Source organism: Lissotriton vulgaris, chromosome 1_1 (assembly GCF_964263255.1).
Source record: "Lissotriton vulgaris chromosome 1_1, aLisVul1.2, whole genome shotgun sequence".
Taxonomy (NCBI): domain Eukaryota; kingdom Metazoa; phylum Chordata; class Amphibia; order Caudata; family Salamandridae; genus Lissotriton; species Lissotriton vulgaris.
Window position 1 is genome coordinate 333,158,430 of NC_141685.1, and position 19,582 is coordinate 333,178,011.

The following is a 19,582-nucleotide window of genomic DNA, read 5'->3' on the forward strand; positions in this document are numbered from 1 at the left end:
AAAGCGTGTCTGTTGGTTTTCTTTCGGTTTTAGCAGAGGAGACCCCTTGCCTCCCCCTTGCCTCCCACTGCAGCTCGAGCACTCAGCGACGAATTAACCCCCTCCTGGGAGAGTCATCAAGTCAAAAGAATGGGTCGATTTCCCCTCCCTCCCCCTTCCAACTATCCCGGAGTAAACTCTAATAAGGCTTGCGACGGACGCAGGAAACAAAGAGAAGACTGGAGTGGAGTGGCGCCCCCGCTGGGATGGTGTCGCGCCCCCCCAGGGGGGGCGTGCCCCACAGATTGAGGAACTCTGCCTTATGGTGTGTGTTTTTTTTTTAGCTCTTTAGGGAATTGTTGTGGAGCAGGCAGTTCACTTTGAATGTGACCATAACCCCCTAACAAAGTTGTTGACTACAGAAGGATTGTTCAGAGCAACTGCTAGAATAGCTAGATTTTTAATGAGATTGAAGGGCTTCAGGTATGAAGTTCAGCATGTTCCTGGAGTAAAAAACTTCTCAGCAGACTTTTTGAGCAGACCTGGCATTACCCTTGACGGAGATTGATAAGGATCCATGGAATGAATATTCTGGAGCAAGTGTTTCATAAGTTAACATGTTGTAAGGTAGCATAGATCAGAATGAATAGCTAGATGCTGAAAAGGAAAATGCTATATTGGTTGATGTGAAGTTCAAGGTAATTAATGGAAGGTATAATGTGGAAAAAAAGACGTTACATGATAATTTAAAAGGATTTTGGGAGGTCAGAGAAGAATTAAGTTTGTTTGATCGTTTTCTTTTAAGGAGAATAAAAGTTGTATTCCCAAGGACCTTAACAGAGAGAATTATACATGTCTGCCATGATGGGATGGGCATTCAGGTATCACTAGTACAAAACAAAGGAGCAAAGCTATGTATTGGTGGCATGGTGTTGACAATGCTGTTGAAAGGTATACAAGAAAGTATGTGAGGTAGCTTACAAATATAAAATCTAAAAAAAAAAAAAATCCCCATTAGGTGCTTTATGTTGCCCAAACATGCTATGGGTGGATGTCGCTTGAGATATTATGGCACCTATCAGTTGGCAGGATGGTAGTATCAAGTATATTATGGTGGTGTCTGACATGTTCTCTAGATGGTTTGAGTTGAGTATTGTGGAGAAACTTGACACCAGAGCAGTTATTACATTTTAGACAGTATATTTTGCATCCTTCTCACCGACAATGGTGTTCAATTTAAATCCAATGAAATGGATCAATATCTTAAAGCTTTGGGCAAAACTCAAGGAGTGGGGGCTGTCTCCAAACCTTCTCAACTCACTAATGCTCCTCTACACGGATACTTGGGCAAGGGTCAAACAAGGACAGGGCTCAAGCCTCACGTCAAAAATTCCAACTGAGGACGGACTGAAACAGGGCTGCGTCCTGGCTCCTTGCCTTTTTAATATATACCTCGCCGATCTAGGGAAAAAACTTGGCCAAGTTGTAAGTCACACCCCGAATCTCTGCAACACCGAAACGCCAATCATTCAGTTTGCAGACGGCATTGTCCTCTTGAGCCAAACTCCAATCGGGCTGCAAAGTCTGATAAACGCTCTTGAACTCTATTTAGATGTAGAACATCTGGAACTGAATAGAGAAAAGACAAACGTAATACGTCTTATAGAGCGTAAATCAATCAAATACAATTGGACATGTAACCATCTTGCAATAGGGGATCAGCCGCATTATCGGTATCTGGGGGTCACCATCGGCAAAGAAAATTTAAAAAAAAACACTCTGCGGTGTTAAAAGCCAAGTCCCAGATGCTAATTTACAGATACAGGCGAAAAACTCTTGCAAAAACTGGATGGTCCAAATTACATCCATCTTTTAAAAGTAATGGCCGCTCAGGTTCTACCTACACTATCGTACGGGCTGGTAACATGGCTTGGAGGGGAGGCTGGTCTACTAAACACTCTACAAAACAACATTTACAAAGAAGTATTCAAACTGCCTAAATGCTCCTCACCAGCCCAGGTGAGATTAGAAATCGGACTTCAAAATCAAATCTTTAGGTCCAAGTCAACATTTGTTACATTTTGCCATAAACTTCGTGCAGCCGACCCAGACTCTTTAAATAACCTTTGTTGGCAGGCAATTAATACAGAACCAACTCAGCCCTGGGCCATTCATTTGGAGAAATGCCTTACGGACCTCGATTTGTCAGCAACATGGAATAAAAAAATTGATCAAGCCAGTTTCTGTAAAATTGTAAATTCTAACGCCAAAAGGAAGTCGTTACTGGAAGATAAACAAACATTGTCCCATCAACGTCATGCCTGGACAGTTATTTCTTCCTATTCACTCCAGCAACCTCAGGCTTACTTGGCAATTCATTTCAGCCAGCATTTAAAAAAAAACCTTATCAATCTTCGTATGGGCCTTCATGAATCCAAGGATTTAAGACCTTCCTGGAAACCCCAAGACGATTGCCCAAAATGCAGAATCTGCGGATATCAAACTGAATCTTTAGTTCATTGTTTTGTGTATGCCCAGCTCTCATGGTATCTAGAAGACGGCTTATACGGGACATATTGAACAGTTTGAATATAAGATCATGTCGCCAGGCCGTTATTTTCTGGCAGGGAGGTTCATCCCCAATCCTGACTTGTCGGGGTCTCAAATTTATGAAGGAAATTAGAAAGCAGTTAGAGGTCTCCCAATGATTATCCAATATATTGCCCTGTCCCTATCCTTTTAGCCGCTGATCCCAAGCACACTTTCTAAAGAGGTGTGGCGCCGCGGCCAGGGCAACTGATGCTGGAATCTGGAGATCACGGTTCGATTACCGGCGACGGTGGCAGATTAGCCCAGCACCATGTGACTCTGGGCAATAGCTTGCTTAATCTTCCCGATGGCCCCCAGCGCCTGGAGACCCTTACGGGTGATTGTTTGTGCTTTACAAATGTGGATTATTATTATTATTATTATTATGTTGTAAGACGGAGTGAATTCCGAGTAGAGCTCCAGTTTTAACATGTTTTAATTTTGATATTTTTTGTGTTGTTTTTTGTAATTTGTGATGTAAATTTTGGCTAATTTTACTTTTCATATTGTAAGGATTTTTAGTAATTCAACAATAATAACGTATTGTATTGTATTGTAAAAATATATATATATATATCTTAAAGCTTCTAGATAGAGTTATCAAAGGCATTTTGCAGCTTTCCAGGCGAATATGGGAGAATGAACTAAAAAAATGATTTGGGCATATAGAGTGACGTCTTATGGCTCTGTTGAAAAAAGTTGATTTTTAATTTTCTGGACGAAGGGTTGTACAGAAACCAAATAGTTTTGATGAAATTTTGTGCAATTTACTTGTAATACTTTCATCCTCTTGTACATTTGTGGTAGATGTTACTGCCATTCCTTGGATCTTTTTAAGTTGTTTAAAAAAAAGGATTGTGTAGTGTACGTGGTAGGTATAATTATTAGTTATATGTAGAATGTATTAGATCACAAGCTTGCATTCCAAGTTTTCAGTATAAGTTGGGGAACATGGAATGTTGGGAGCATTCTGTTGCTGGTAGCTGATGCTGTTATATGATTGCTGTGGGGTTGATAATAAAGAAGTTACACTTGGAGCATACGTGTACTGTTCATTTAAAGAAGGATAGTACATTTCCTTTCTGATTCATACACTCCTTTGCAGAGACATCTGATCCAAAACTGAAGCCCCGGCCGTCACATTCAAATTAGAAAGTTAGCGGTCTATTTTCTTATTATTTATTTAGAACTTCGCGGCTTAGGATGGTGACGTGTTAGTCTCTCCACGTGGCTCAGGCCGATGGTGCTATGGCTGCGTGAAAGATGAAAACAATATATTTGATTTGTTTTATATTTAGCAAAGCGAATTCCATTGGGGAAAGAGTCCCTTTCCAATTATCATTTGACGAAAGATGTAAAATCGAGCTCTATCTCCAGTGTAAGAGCTTTTAATAGCTATCGCTCACGTTAAAAACAGCTGGAAATCTCATATGTATTCTCTAATATTGATTACGAAACCCCAGTTCGATTTGTAACGTAAAATTATTGCTCTATTCGCTATGACTAAATGCTAGTATTCCCTTGCAACATATTGCTCTATTGGAATGACTTAGAAATCGCCACTTCCCAACATGGCTGACTCGAAGGACGCCGTGAAATGTTCTCTAAGGAACACTTGAAAGGCGGCGGCCATCTTCAAGTGACTGATTTTAATTTTGAATGTATTGATTACATTTAATTGTACTGTGTATTGACAAATAGTAACAGGTGGGAGTATAACATATTCGCATCAGACTTCCTACTTTAATTTTGCATAGTTCCATCCTGGTGTTAGGCTCGAAGGAGGATATCAGTGGTAGTCTCTCTTCTGTGTTAGCAGCCCTCCTCCCTCCCTGTCGGTTTCTGTTCTGGTTTCCTGGCTCTTCGGAGGCCGGGTGTACCGCCCCTGCCTCGGGTGTGTCCTGTGCCGCCTTTCACCAGCCTCTGCATGTTGTACAGTATCCTCGGCTCGCTGACCCGCATTCCTCCCAGTCTTCGCTGTGTCCTAAGCTCAGTCATGAAGCCTTTGGTGGTGTTCGTCCTCGGCGGGCCCGGTGCCGGCAAAGGCACACAGTGCGAGAAGATAGTGGAGGTGAGTCTGAGAGTTACATTTTCCACGGCATCCTAGTACAGTGCCATGCTGTGGCACCCAGTCGAGCAGCATAAAGGCACATCACTGGGCCGAGTGCCTCTTTCCCACCTACTAACCGCTGTAGCTACTACATACAGCAGGCGGACTTTTTATTGAAAGCCTTATGTATCGCAACTGGTTCGTATGTAAAGCGCTCTGACACCTTCGGGTAAAATTCGTGCTATATAAAATCGCATTAAATAAAAAGATAAAAAAATTGGACATCGCACCCCACCTCGCTATCCAGTCCATACCTCGCCCACTACCCCTCTATTACACGAAGAGCAACCATACCCGGCAACTCTTTCATTCATTTTATTTAATTTTCTATGGAGTAAGACCAAGGACTCCATCTCTCTTCAGACACGTATTATTTCAGCCCATCCCCTCTCCGAGACGCGCCTCGATTACCATCGCCTTTATTCTCGGGTTTAACCCACACCGTCTAATGCATGTTTTCACGAGATACCCGCCTACTTCCGTTTCTAGTATGTTATTTGGTGTTCATTCTTTGATATTTTTTTAAGTTCTCTTATCAGATTGTCTGCCTTTCGGCACTCCGGCTCACCCATATCCAACACAAAAAAGCACAAAGGCTTCTCGTGAGAGATTTGTCCTGTGTTTTTCTGTTATTTTAGTCGAAGGGCTGGCTTTTGCATTAGTTACCCGGGCCCAGGTCGCAGATGTTCAGTGGTGGACCCTGAGCTATCTCCCCTAAGCCAAGGTCATGAAAACGACAGGATCCTTCGTACATGGCATCATTGACAGTTTAAAGTGCTTTAAATAATGTATAAAAACACTATGGGTGCTATTATTAACACCCAATCAGCTCCATTCCTTGTCCTCGACTTTACTTCCCTTCTATCGCTCACCAGCACCCCGCCAACCAACACTTAGCAATAGCGTAATGGAGCTAAGGTAGGGTTAGTCAGATGATTTGGGTGTGATGCTGAGATGTTTGTATTCAGGAGCAGTCACATTGTGAGGAATTGATATGTACACATATTTAGTTCAGCTGTGACAGTGTCAACTTCCTTTCCATTGAGGGAGCTATCCAAGCAAAGGCAGACAATGAGCACAGGAGACACTAAAGGGCATATTTACTAGTTTTTCACACGATGTAGGGGAGTAAAAAAGCTGCATGAAAAGGAGACAGCAGATGTATGCCATGTGTTCAAAGATATGGCACATTTCAGCTGTCTCCCAGCACTGGCACAGTGTCCTGCCTAGGCCAACAAAGGCACCCTTGCTCTATTCCTTGCCTTGTGTTATAGGGCGGAATGTTTTTGTGCAGGAAGGCATACATTCCTACACAAAACAATCCTTAAAGGTATTTTCCTCTTTCCATGCGTGCTGTAGAAAGATAGCACTCATATTGATTCTTGTTAGGCTTGGTTCAGGAAGACATAGCATTTTGACATAAACCCAGTTTTACTCACCTTAATAAATCTGGAGTTGTATCCATATCCATGGGAACGTCCATGCTCCACTGATGGAATGCCTCTGTGATGCAAGGCAGCATTGCCTTGCGCTACCTTTTCTTAAAGCTACCACCCAAAGCCATGCAAATCTGAATTGGTTGGCTTTGTGAATCTCAGCCATTTTGTGTTTTTGCAGTGCAAACGTGGCGTAACCACTAAATGCAAAATGTTAGTAAATCTGGGCCTATGTTTCTTGGTGGAATATGGGCATTCATGAGAGCCAAGCCAGAACTGAGCCATAGGTTAGACTTTGCTCTATGAGCCAAGGACGAGCAGAGCCATCAAAAGATAGAGGCAACTAATCCACTGAAAATATATGATAAAGACTCTTATCAATGGAAAACAATGCATTTGTTCAACATTTATAAATCTTAAGTTTGTACAGTTATATCACTGATTTGACATTTATGGTAAATCTATTTGTAAGCTTGAATTTGAGCCAAAGTTTCCTGGTTGTAAAGTGCGCAATTAATTTATTTAAAGTTAGATCTTTCTTTCATTTGTCACCAAATGTCAATGTTTTGTAATTCGATATTTCCAAAAATAGTATTGACAAATGGAGTTCAATAAATATATTTACCATACCATAACCCCTTAAGCACTGCCGTCGGCCAACGGTCGTCGCGAGCACTACCTTGCCAGTGCTGCGCATGACCGTTGGCCGACGGGTCAGCATTCGTTCTTCGAACGTTCAGCACTGGGCGCTGAACATTCGACGCTCCTATGAGGTTAAATCAAACTAGCCTTATACACACACATTTTTCATAGTCACTAAAGCATAAATGTATGCTTTTCTGTTTCAATTGTTTCCACAGAAACTGAAAATCAGCCTCAGTGGCACAACACGCTTATTTTAATCCATGCTGCACATCCCATGTGTACCACTGAAGTGCTGTAACTCAAGGAGTTAACTTTCTGGGGCTCCAAGATTACTTACTTTTCCTAATTATTTAATAGTGATCATGAAGGTGTTGAACCACTCTTAAAATTGTTTTTCAAGCCAGAAGAGCTAACTGTAACATTCGCATACAAATTTCATCCCCTGTCTTTCTTAAACACTTTATATTTGGAAAAAGTAAAATTTCTACATAGGCTGTCTCACCTCACTGTTCTAATTAATGCAATTACTTGGGGTCTATTTTTTAATATATAATAAGCGTAGAGTAAGACAGGAGACACTGCTTTTATGATAACATAAATTGTTGGCACTCCTGTCTTGGTAAAATGAACAATTTTAACAGGGATTCAACGTTTTTTTAAAGGTTGATTTAGATTCTCACTCTGCATGCAAATCACACATTTTATTTCTGAAATCATGAAAAAGATGTATTAGTTATGATGTATGTGTCAAATTCATCGGCTTTATAATATACAGCATGCCCAGTGTTTCACTTTTCTTGTGCATGTTGTGTATTGGAATTTTCTTTATACTAGTCAATTATTATTTTTAAGGTCTCTGCAAATCATACTGGAACGTGCAATAATCCTCCTTGAGTTATTAACTTCTGTTAGTCATACCAGTTATTTCCAAGGAGACTAAGCTGACATACATTAGGGCTAAATTAATTAACATGCCCTTTGATCCAAGGAATGGACAAGCATGTTCTTGCTGTACTCACTTTACAATAGTTCCTGTTGTTTCGTGTACATCAATCTCAATCGAACCCACTACGTTGAGTCTAAACTTGTATTTGTTCTTAGCAGTCTACACCCTGGGGCTGGTACTACCATGATTCTAGGACTCCTCATTTCTCTGGTCAACATTTTTTCTCTCTGTCTGTTCTGTCCATGCAATCGGAGTGGACCTGTTTGTTCTTTCAAAGATGTTCTACGCTGGATTTGCCCGTTTTGTGTACTATCTTCTCTGCCCTGCCCATCAGCTTCTCTGTTTCCATGGCTATCTTTACTTTGGTCATGACATCTTCTGTTTTCTGGGAGTCCATCTTTCTTTTGTGCCTACTCTCAGAAGATCCTCTATGATTGCCTATCTTAACCTTGTGCCCTGATCATCCTGTCCTACAGGGACTAGCTTAATCTTGTGCCTGAGCCCTTTTGTTATTTTCGGATTATCTCTATTGTGAACCACACACTTTAGTTCTCACTGTTCTGGCATACTTTTTATTAGGATACTTCTATTCCTTTGGGTCTACTTTGTGCCATGGGCCGCCAGCCCTATTGCATCGTACTTACCTGGACTCTTCATGTCTAAATCTTTTCTTTGTGCCAGAGTTCTGCAGTAGTCTTCAGCCAGTCTTTATATAACACATGGTCTTTTTTGGCAGTCTGTGGTGTATCTTATCCTTACTGTGGGTGTTTTGTCAATCTCAGGTCTAACTTTACCATGCTCTTAGCAGCTGGGGATATTCTAGTCCTGAGTTTTGTTGGCTACCTGGTATCCTTGAGCCTGTTGGATTCTTCGAGTTGTGTTGGCGAATGTAAAATGTTGTGTCTAATGTACTCTATTGAATGGGTGCTGAGATCCAATTGATAGGAGACTTTCTGGGATATAAGTTCTGGGTTGGATATATGTCTGTTGATGTGGTGTTTAATGTGTACCAATGTGTGTGTTGGTTCAGTTAGAGCATCTTCTTGGTAACATATTTTGGTTTGATGGTACCTATGTATATCTAATATCGGTAACAACCTAGACATTGATGTGAAGGTCATCAAGGATCAGCAATGTTTGTTGGGTGTTGTGGTGGATGTTCCGAGGTCTGTAAATAGGTTAATTTTTTAAAGACTTGGGTGACTGTCATAGGTTTGGGCTGTCCTTCGTATAGGGCTATGCAGTTAAATGGGAAAGGTTAAGTTGAGGTAGTGAGTCCAGTCTGGGAGGAAAAGTTGTAGCCGGGCAATAGTTTATCAGAGGTAAAGAAGGTTGTGGGTGGATATTGTCACATGAAAAGTGAGGTTAAATTAGAACAGCTCGAAAATGGATTCTCTGAATTTGTGTTGTGAATCAGCCAATATGAAGCTACCAAGGAAGGTGTTGTCAATTTTGGGGATGGTAGTTAAGGAGGGGAGACCGAATAAATCATCAAGAATAAAATTGTCATGATTCTGGGATGATGGAGGATATAAAAGATGTTAGAGTGAGTGACAGCAATCGCTAGCCCAAGAGATATTCAAGAATTAGGATGTGAAGCCTGTGACATTAATGATGTATGTTGACAGTGCTGTCACAAATTTCATGTAGACTGGATTGATTGGTTTTGCAGCCATCTAGTCATCAAAGATGGGTTTGGATGTGGGGGAGAGAAAAGCCTGCGTTACAATTACAGTATCTCTTCAATGGTGAAAAGTAAATTGCGCTGGTGGGTGGAGTGGGAGTTTAGAAGCATGAGAGGAAGCTAGTGGGTCACTGTATGGTTAGGGTCCTGTTGATGTAGATGCAAGTTTGCATTTACGGAGTTGAAAACTGTGTGGGAGATATTTGTTGTGGTGCAGTGAATACAGAGGTAGAAGGGGGCAAATTAAGCATACGATGTAATGGCCTGTGCTGCGTGCGTATAGTTCCAGGCCGAAAGAGACCTAAAAAGCTACTTACTACAAGAGTTCACTTAGTTAAATACATTTAATGCTGAGAAACATGGACTCAACACTTACGGACTGTGATCGTGCGCTGTGTGCGGACCAGACTAACAGGCGTGGAGGCCGTATATAGTGAGCTATTTCTGAGCCGGTTTTTATTCTTAATGCACAGAGGTTTCAGTTCGTGACAAAAGAAAAGAACATGGATGGCTTCGGGGTGATGCTTGGTCGTCAGTCGTCGCAGTAGTTCTTCGGAAGGGCTGGTTCTTGGGATAGGCGTTGACTGGGGTCGTCCAGCAGGTCCACAGGATGGTGGTTCCTCGGAGGTATGGGAAGGAGAGAAAGAGAGAGGGCCGTTAGTTTGACTGTGGTACGTTGTCTTTATACCGAATACCGTCACCAGGGGTGTGGGATAAGAACGGACCGCGAGAAGGGTAGGGAACGGGTCAAGAGGGAAAGGAAACAGAGTATCAGGGAAAAAGAGGGGTTGGTGCTGTCGTGAACAAATGCGGGGAGTCTGTACAGTGACGTCCGTGACGGAACGGGTACTATACAATGTATACAGTGATAAGTGCAAACGTGCGGTCATGCTTTTAAGCTACGGCTATTTACACTCTTCAATATACAAAGGGTTCGTTACTCACGTGCCCCGCCGCAACTCTCCCGTGAGTTGCGGCCGCTCTCCAGCGTCCTCCACCGGACTCCACCAGTCCTCGGTCCAGACTTTGTCGTCTTCCTCGTCTTCACCGACACCGTCGTCTTCACCGACACCGACTCTCTTCTCAGGTTCACCGTCGGCTGTCTCCTGCCACGAGTCCAACTCCTTGAACAAACTGCCGTCCCCGCTTCCGAGTAGGGGGATGCACTTCCGGGGTTACTTGGGAATGCTTCCTGTTTTCCGCTCGTCGTGATTGGGTCCTGCAAAGAAGGAGAGATGGGTGGAGTCCGAGATGCTTGAGAGACCGGAGGATCACTCAGAAATGTCCGGGACCTTGAGTGATACGGCGGACTAGGCGTGGTAGGGGGCGTGTCCCGTTCACACGGACATTGAGGTTTGATGCAGAGGGAGTAAGGTTTATTCCTTTACAAAAACAATCCCAGTATACAGGCAGTGCTTGAAGAAGTTGTTTGTGCTATGAAAGTCTAATTTTTGCCAAAACTCGTTTCAAGGCGATGGAGTAATGACTTAATACCAAGGAAGGAAGCTCACTAGAAAAACGAGTTTTCCCAAATTTAGCACTATCGCAATCACATGACTTATCCAAGCATCTAGCGAGTTGCCTTGACTGAGAAAATTAAAGCTGTACTTTCTACTGTAGGTTTTGCTCTACACCTGAGACTGTCCGCACTCCTGGACTATCTTTATCTTGTGACTAAGTCCTTCACTATCCTTTACTTGTGTGCCTTTTCAGATTTCTCTTTGTTTGCGTTGATACTTCTTTGCTGCAAGATCTTCTTTACTTTGTGCCTAGGCCCTTCTGTGTTCTCTGTCCAGTCATAAACCTTTGGCCTTTCTTCTTTTTGGCTTTGCTTGATGACACCACTGTTCTCTTGGGACACAATTCTTTGTCTTGCAGCACTCTGTTCTTTAAGGCTCATACCCTGTTTGCACTAGTCATTCCTCTTGGCATCATTGCTTCCCTGATTCCCCATGTTTATTCGAAAACCACCATACTGGCTGTTGGCCCTCTTTCATTATGGAGCTGAGCTTTTACCTGACGCTTTGCCTGACTGGAATACCTTTCAGATTGTAGTTATTCCCTGTCCCTGAGCCAACCAATGTGGCCTTCCGGCACATACTAATGCTGTTAATTTCCTCAAAAGGCTGTCGACTGCAGAGTTAAGAAATAGACCTGTGTTTAGTAACTGGTTGAGCAAGGGGCATTGTCTTTGCACAAGGAGGACATTTTGTGCTCCGTCTGGGAAAAAAAGATATTGAAATATCCATTGAAATTCATTCAGAATTCTTAAAGCAAAGAGTTTGAAATGTGATAATGCTGCAGCTACGGAAACGTGATTTTGATGCCCTAGTATTCTAGTGACCAAAGTCACTGCAGTGAATAAAATGTGCGCTTCAGAACCCAAGAGTTTGGTTTTTAATGCACCAAATACATAATAAAATAAGTAAGGCAGTGGGTCGCATGATCCCACCACTCTTCTGGAGCTGAATGAATAAGTGGCCCTAAAGGAGCCATTGCAGATATTGTCAAGGTGTGGTGCATTGTAGATATTGTCAAGTTATGGGAGACTGAAGGTATGGTCTGGATTAGTAAAGAAGTAAGCAGGACATATATTCTTGTTTAGATTCCTCGGGCAATCCAAAGTGCAGATAACTCTTGAGTACTGAGTGTGCAGAGGCGTTGCATTTCAGTGAAGAGATGCTGTAAATTTGAAGCTCGGATTAGTTAGGATGCAGGACCTCTTCCATTGGAAGCCTGTGCGGACAGCCTCATCAATGCACACCTCGGATTTAAAGTATTCTTAAATCATTGCCAATCCAATGCTGTAAGTGACTCTGTCGATACGTGTTTAAATTCATCATCATTAGGGCATGAAGATAATAGAAATGGAAAGATGGCTCCCAGTCATTACAGTGCAGCTCCATTTTCATTTTCTTGGGTGTATCTAAATGTGCTTTAAAGCAAGAGTTTCTTATTTTAGATGGCAACCGTTGGGGAGGAGAAGAACTATGAGCTACAAATAGAGCACTGTGTAATTTTGTATTAGTCACTGCTCATGTTTGTGCAGCCGCAGAGTGTAATTTAGGGTTAGAGCAGTATATGAAACACTGAATGACTAGCACATGTTGAATGATCCCATGCGGTTAGCTTATTTGAATGGGTGACATTAAAGAACATTTGAGAGGCCCAGGTCGTGTTACAAGGTCATTTTGAACCGTGGTTTGACTTGTAAAACATTTCGATTCTATCCTATTATCCTATAACTATTCAGAATTTGAGTTTACTAGTTATACCTCTTGATATTTCCTATGACTGTATCTGTGAGCATATCATTTAATGCCATGCCTCCAACCTGCAAAAATAAGTTTATTGCTGTTGCTGTAATGTATATAGGAGACATCGATTTTTCCTAGTACTGCTTTTCGATTCATGTTTGAGATGCCAATGTAATCCATACTACATCACTCAAAAAGCCCCGTTTACGACAGTTGCATACTTTAATTTATTTCTCTTTATATCTCCGCATGGTCATCTCTGTTATTAAACCACTTTTAGATTCCTCCACTTACCATACGCACCTCTCTTAATTTCGGTTTACTGGTTGACTCTGCTGATCTTTTAGTTCGCCTTTTCCCTCTTGGCTGCCTCTGCCCTTTAGTTCATTTAGTCTTGCCACTGGGAAGATCCGTGAAGGCCTCCAGAGGTTTGTGACCCCCTCTGATCTTCACATGAGGGAAGAAAGCTGTTCCCTTCTCCAATCGATTATGCCCTTTCAGTAGAACTACCCCTTCAACCATGCCATTTATTCTAATGCCTACCTGCCCCATTTTTTGTTAGTAGTGCATTTTTGTTTTGCTTTGGCAATATGATTACATCTTTCCTTTCTTTCTGTAGAGTCACAATGAAACTATATATAACCATTAAATATGGGGTACATACTTCTGCAATGCTTTTGGAGTCTTATTCCATCGCATGTCAATTACCGCTTAATTAAATCTGACCTTGTCAAGGAAGATTTAGAAATTTGTATGAAAGGCATTGTATTGGTCTGCTGATTACATAGTTTGACGTTGTGTGACCGTTTTTGTTTTGTAAAACACTTGTTATCCCACATGGCCACAGACTGTCTGCTCTTACGGATGGCTGTGCATTATCAACTTAACGGGGTTTAGGATTCCCGAATAAGAAAATAGATGTGAATGCTTATTAGTTGACACAGCCTGAAACTCTTTTCTACACTCAAGATTGTATACAGTTCTTATCCATGCCCACCTCTCTGAGTAAGTTTGGTACATGAGCTTGTTTTTGGTTGACTGCAGGTAGACCTAAATGCATGCAAGTGTAGGGTCTGTGCATTTCATCGTTTTAAACTAGCAAGCATCTACTTCCTACTTTACAGAGTCCTCTTGCACTTTCCATGAGATGTGAAAAGTTGCTTTTATACTCGCAAGCAGGATTATCACATTTTATCAACGGTTAGAAGTATGACTGACCTGCTTCATGTCCCAGATTGTTAATGATCATCCACGTGTCTTGGGTGATGCCATGTATGTGATGATTGCAGCATTTAACAGCAGACCCATAGTGCATCTGTTTTTAAGTCGCTACATTTTCATTGACATACTCGCCGTGTGTTTAGATTGATATTGCTTTGAAAGCCTAAGCTTGACCGCTGTATGCCTTCTGATCAGTTACGCACCATACATCATCCAATAAAGCGTTAATGAATGTGCTCTACCTTCAAATTGAGGCACAAGAGTAAGTGATTGATACATATGTATATGGTATTTTAATAGTGCGAACCAACCCAATTGGTATCAGTGTGCTGTACACAACTGCTGACTTTTCAGTTGGTTGAGTAAGAGAGGTATGTATTCTAATGCTTCAGGAATGGGGTGTAGTACCTTTGTCATGCTGATGCCACATGCAGGTTATGTTTCAACTTGTTCGGGAAAATCCATACTACACTTCAATGCTGAAGGCTATGCTCTGTCCTGTCGTGTGTGTTTGTTGGGTGCGCAACGACGTACGGCCTACTATAGGGCGATGGACTGGTTTGACCGGGCAGTGTGTCTGCCGGTTATACGGCTGTTTGTGGGCCTATTTTAGAGTCTGCTGCACTGGTTTGTACTATTGATTTTCTTGATCTAAAAGCAAACATTGTTTGAATGAAGCTGAAGTTAAAGTAGTCTTCCATAACTGGTAAAACACTTATTCTGCGTGGTGTCTGTATTAGTTCAAAACTGCCCCAATTTGTAAACATGGACCATTTTTTACCTATCTAATTCACGAATAGGGGCCACATTTAGTTTGATGCTAGGGACTATTACTGTCCCACTACGACCCTGGGTCTAAGTCACGGATTGCAGTTATGAGGTTTAAGGGTATGCACATGTCATCTGATTGCCATAGTACTGGATGTAGACGCGGGTTGCTGCCAGTCTGTGCTAGACCACAGAGCAGGCAAGGCGTGCACAACCTAAAACATCATACGAATTCCTGGTTGAAATGTCGTGCAATTCAACATATTCCGTGCAGTTAATAGTTAGGTGCCTGTTCAGAGGCTTTAAGCCACGGCTGTGACAGTCACAATTTAGTCTTTTACTTTTTATTCCCGATTAAGCTTCACTTGTAATCTGTGTTGGGAAAATGGCCACTTTAAATCCTTTAGTGTATGTCGCCCAGAATGAGGGCGTTTTAGGTGGCCACACCCAAACACACATGTTGGGAGCGGCTCCAGCTACGGTACTTGTGGTTGCAGTCTCACTCATTTTCTTTCTGTAATACGACCCTGGGTGTTCTAAATCGGACTGCTTCCCTACCTGTGGGCTTCTGGTGAATGCGCTTCAGATGGGACATGGTTTCTTTGGTGGTTCTAACTGTTTAAATTATTTTTTGCAGCCTAATTACTTTTTGCAGCCTATATAACTGTCAGCATTATGTGATCGGCCCAGCGGGTCCCGTTTGGAAAAGCAAAGTAATTCATCAAGACCACATTAACTGTGCATTGCATTAACTATAAAAAAAAACAAATTAAATAACATTTGTGCCTCGGATGCGAATGTAAGATTTGGTGACGCCCCCTGATATTGTATCCATTTTTTTTAAGTGCAGACATTTGATGCTGCTTTAAATGCCTTAATTTGACGTGAGCGCCTGCTGCCCTTACATATATTGGCTGCTGAGCTATGGATCAGTAGTCCTTTGATCTTGGGCCCCTGGGAGTTAGTGAGTACTAGTTGTGTTTTTTTTTGTTTTACCATGATCCCAGCAATCGGGATATGCAGAAATGCTCTTTTATGGAAATCCTGACGATTCTGTGCCATCTTATTTAGTTTTTATTTGAGCAGATCGCACATAGGTGCATTGTGACCGCCTGCCAGAGCTGACTCCAGGAACTTTTTGGCTGAGAGAGGGCAGGAAGCCTGTGCTGTTAAAACAGGGACATGTTACATTGCTAGGTGTGCCAGTCGAGAGTATGAGCTTCATTCTGGAGGCTTTCATTGTATGGGGGATTGCAGAAGAGTCATTTGGTTTAAAGAATGGTGTCTCTGGGGGCCGGTAACCCAAGGTGACCTAATAAAGCAGTGGAAGGGTCAGACCCCACTTGCCGGCAGCTTGCTCGGTACAGTAGAAGAGGCATCCTCCGGAGGGAATCTCCCAGCCTTCAAGTCCTATTTAACTGAATACTGGGCGTTTGACCCTAAGCCACACAGGTGCAAGCATTTTTGCAGCCTTAGGGTGAAGTGATCTTTTTCCATCACCTGTCCTCAGACTAATGGCCACATTTGTTTCTTGAGTGACCATTTGACTCTTCCTTGCTGATTGTGTCCTTTAGGTTCCAGGCCTAGACCCTCAGCATCTCCTAACCCTAATTCTGACTGTCGTTGACCAGCTGTCCCTTCCAGACCTGACATGCGTGAGCAGGCGGTTGCCCTTGCTGGGGAAGTGTCCATTCATTATCCAGTACTGCACTCTGGAAATCTGCATGGCCGTACCTGTCAACGTGCACATTTACGGTGACACAGTTAAATTACTCGTTTTAAAGTTCTCAAAAGAGGAAAAAAGCATCCCAGAAAGAGGATAAATTATATTTTCTGTAGCAAACTAAAGCTGTGACATTTGGTGAGGTTATGTGGGTACTGTGCAGTGGCTGGCTCTGGCGTGGAGAGTATTGATTTAGCTGTGCGTGCACTTTGGCCTCGCACTTTCACCTGCTTGTATTGCTTCTGTGTGCTGCCTGTTGTTTGTACAACTAAGCTAACTGCACAGGTGCACCTGCAGTGCTTCTCCGGGACGTTAATAGCTCCTTAACAATAGGATATCTTTCTGGGGACATTCCTGGAATCTCTTACGTTTTTACAGCTTCAGATTAGAACCACTTGAAAGTACAGGTTTTGTGAGCCACTGAATGCATGTGGGTATCGTGGTTCAAACTACCAAGGGGTGTTTGTGCACTTGTGTATTCGACAGTTTATAGTATACATTATTCTTTTTGAATCATTAATTACTTAGAGAGAAGTTTACCAAGTGTTGGAGTGTTGGTTTTTAGTGTTTCCTTCGTAATTGTTGGATGGCAAGATCTGTAAAATAAAAAGCGAAGTACAAATTACTTATGCTTTCTTACAGCATTGAAAAAGGACCCTATTTGAATGTGGTAATCTATACTACTATTATAAAGAGAGAACACAATCCTTTGAGCCAGGTAAACTCTGGAACCACAGCGCCAATCAAAACACCCAATACATCATAGGAAACGTTAGGGTGAGCAGATGGACATAGGCTATATACCATACAAAAATATACCTTAGAAGGGCAAAGTACGTTCTTTCAGAAAGTAGCCCCTTGGAAGTAGCGCCATGTCTGAGGTGGGCGTGTGCGTTTTATGCGCGCTGACATCACAATCACGGGTCCGCCATTTTAGTAAAGTAGTAAAGTGCTCGGAGAGCGGACAGGAGCGTGGCCAGAAGCGGGCAGGACAGGAGCGCCGAACCGACAGACTCCGGATTCCGACATGCCAAGAGCGGACAGGAGCGTGGGCAGGAGCGCCAAACCGACAGCCTCCGGAGTCCGGACAGGAGCTTGGGCAGAAGTGGCCAGGAGCAAGGAAACGGGGGCAAGGAAACAACAACCTGCGCACGTGATGCTGGTAAGTACGCTCTGCTGCGCGTCTCCTGCAGCGGTGCTGCCCCCAGCCCCCTTCTGCCCTGGACAACGTCGGGCGGGCTGCTAGTCTATATATATAAAAACGAAAGTATATCTGTCTGTCTGTTTGTCCTTTATGCATTACTACACCATTCATCCTATCATTATGAAACTTTGGGAAGTTGTTGAGTGCACTCCCGCGATGGTTTCTGTCATTTTTTTTTTTTAATAGGCCCCCCAGGGCACTCATAATCATTTGAATACTGAAATAGACAGCAAATTTGTGAGCATCGTCGACAGTTATGACCCACAAACCGAAATAGATTTGTCAATCTACATCAGAAGCACGAAAGAAAAAAGCATTACAAGCTTCAGAAACAGAAGAGCAACGAGCTTCAGAAACAGACGAGCAACGGGAAGCAAGATTAGAAGCTGCTCGAATACAAACTGCTCAAGCCCGTAATTCTCAAACGAACGAGCAAAGAGAATCAAGATTGGAAGCATATCGAGTACGCACTGCTCAAGCCCGTTCTTCTCAAACGAACAAGCAACGAGAATCAAGATTGGAAAACGATCAATTACGCACTGGTCAAGCCCGCTCGAATGAAACAGCAGAGCAATCAGAATCAAGATTGGAAGCCAATCGAGGACGCACTGCTCAAGTCACAAATTAATAACTTTCAATAACAATGACACAATGTAAATGTAATGTTATCATAACGAGTTTCCTTGAATTTCCTTTATTCTGAGATTGCAGCAACTTGCGACGGGTAAGCTAGTGCTACATAAGTGGCAAAAATCTGCGTTTGGGATGTACCACCAGGTTTCAGTACTCTAGTTCCACTTGAGCGTGAACTGGTCAAGTTGCTGTCATCTCGCCTTGTTTAATCGAGTTGTGTCTAGAAGATAAAGACTGCTACCTTACTGTGCGTTTCCAACTTTACATGAACCTTTTGCCTTTCCAACTTTGCATGAATCTTTTGCGTAGCGTAAGCACCAGATTCTAAATTTGGTTATGAACATCTGTTACGTTCACTTCCGCACCAGACAGTAAAAACAAAATGTCTCCTAAGGTAAGTAACTTGTTCCTTTCACTGCTGACGTATAATCTTAAGAGAGTGGTAGCTGCCCTGGGCTTTTGCCGCTGCGTCTGGACCTCCAGAGGCCAGAGCAAAGCAGTGGAATGGTGGATGATCTGCTTTCTCGCCGGCTGTGTCCTGCCTCCGGGTCTCTGCCGACTCGTGATGGGCAAGGGAATGGAGGTGGCACTTTGGTGCTGCCAATCACCATTTTCATTGCACTAACAAGTAATAGGTCTCCATCTGCAGCGACTCACTCAAAGCTACTGTTCAATTTAAGAGCAGTGAGTGTGACACAAGAGCTGGAAAGGGGGATGGATGGCCCAGAGAGAGGATGGTTCTAGGGCACCAGATATTAGATTTTTCTTAAATAATAATACAACTATTTGGACAGGGTGTGGAAAAGCCAAGTTATCAGGGAAGCTGGATGCCAGTTTTTTTAAATAACTATTTTTTGAGAGGGTTGTAGTAGGTAAAGAGTAAGGGGTGCCTATGGAGGGTATACCGAGGTATATACCTGCCAGTGATAGGGAGTTTTAACTCCAGAATTTCATGTAAGATCATAGATACTTTCAACATTGCTCTCTTCAACTAGTTGATGTCACTTAGAACCACCTACCTCGTTTATAAATGTAAGCTTCAAATTCTTGCCTAAGCAAGGGTGAAAGCCAGCTATCTTTTGCGAATTGTAGAATGTTCAAGTATATTGCGTTCAATTATAATGGGCGAGTGGCTTGTGATGCCAAGATGACGGACGATCTCTAATGGAGCTTTGCGCTATAATACCGTTATCCAGCAGAATTCTCCTGATGCTAGCTGCCTTCGTCCCTTGACCCCAGCAGCCATTCTTGGGGTGATGGGGGAGCAGAAGCAAAGTCCTAGGTGGCCGTGGCGATAGAAGAAGCCCGCAGCCTTGCTCAGCCCGACTTGCAGCTGCCCAGCAAGGAGGTGTGATGGTTGGTCTAGGTCTATACCCTAACGGACCTG

The 19,582-nt window shown here is 42.8% G+C and overlaps 1 protein-coding gene across 1 annotated transcript in view; it reads left to right on the forward strand.

Annotated features, from left to right (window-relative positions):
- The first annotated feature begins 4,349 nt into the window (after positions 1-4,349).
- CMPK1 (cytidine/uridine monophosphate kinase 1) overlaps positions 4,350-19,582 on the forward strand; it is a 111,863-nt gene continuing 96,630 nt past the window's right edge. Inside the window, exon 1 of the mRNA XM_086952398.1 lies at positions 4,350-4,639. Coding sequence (XP_086808524.1) covers positions 4,496-4,639 — 144 coding nt within the window. The 5' untranslated portion in view covers positions 4,350-4,495. The remainder of the gene's footprint in view (positions 4,640-19,582) is intronic.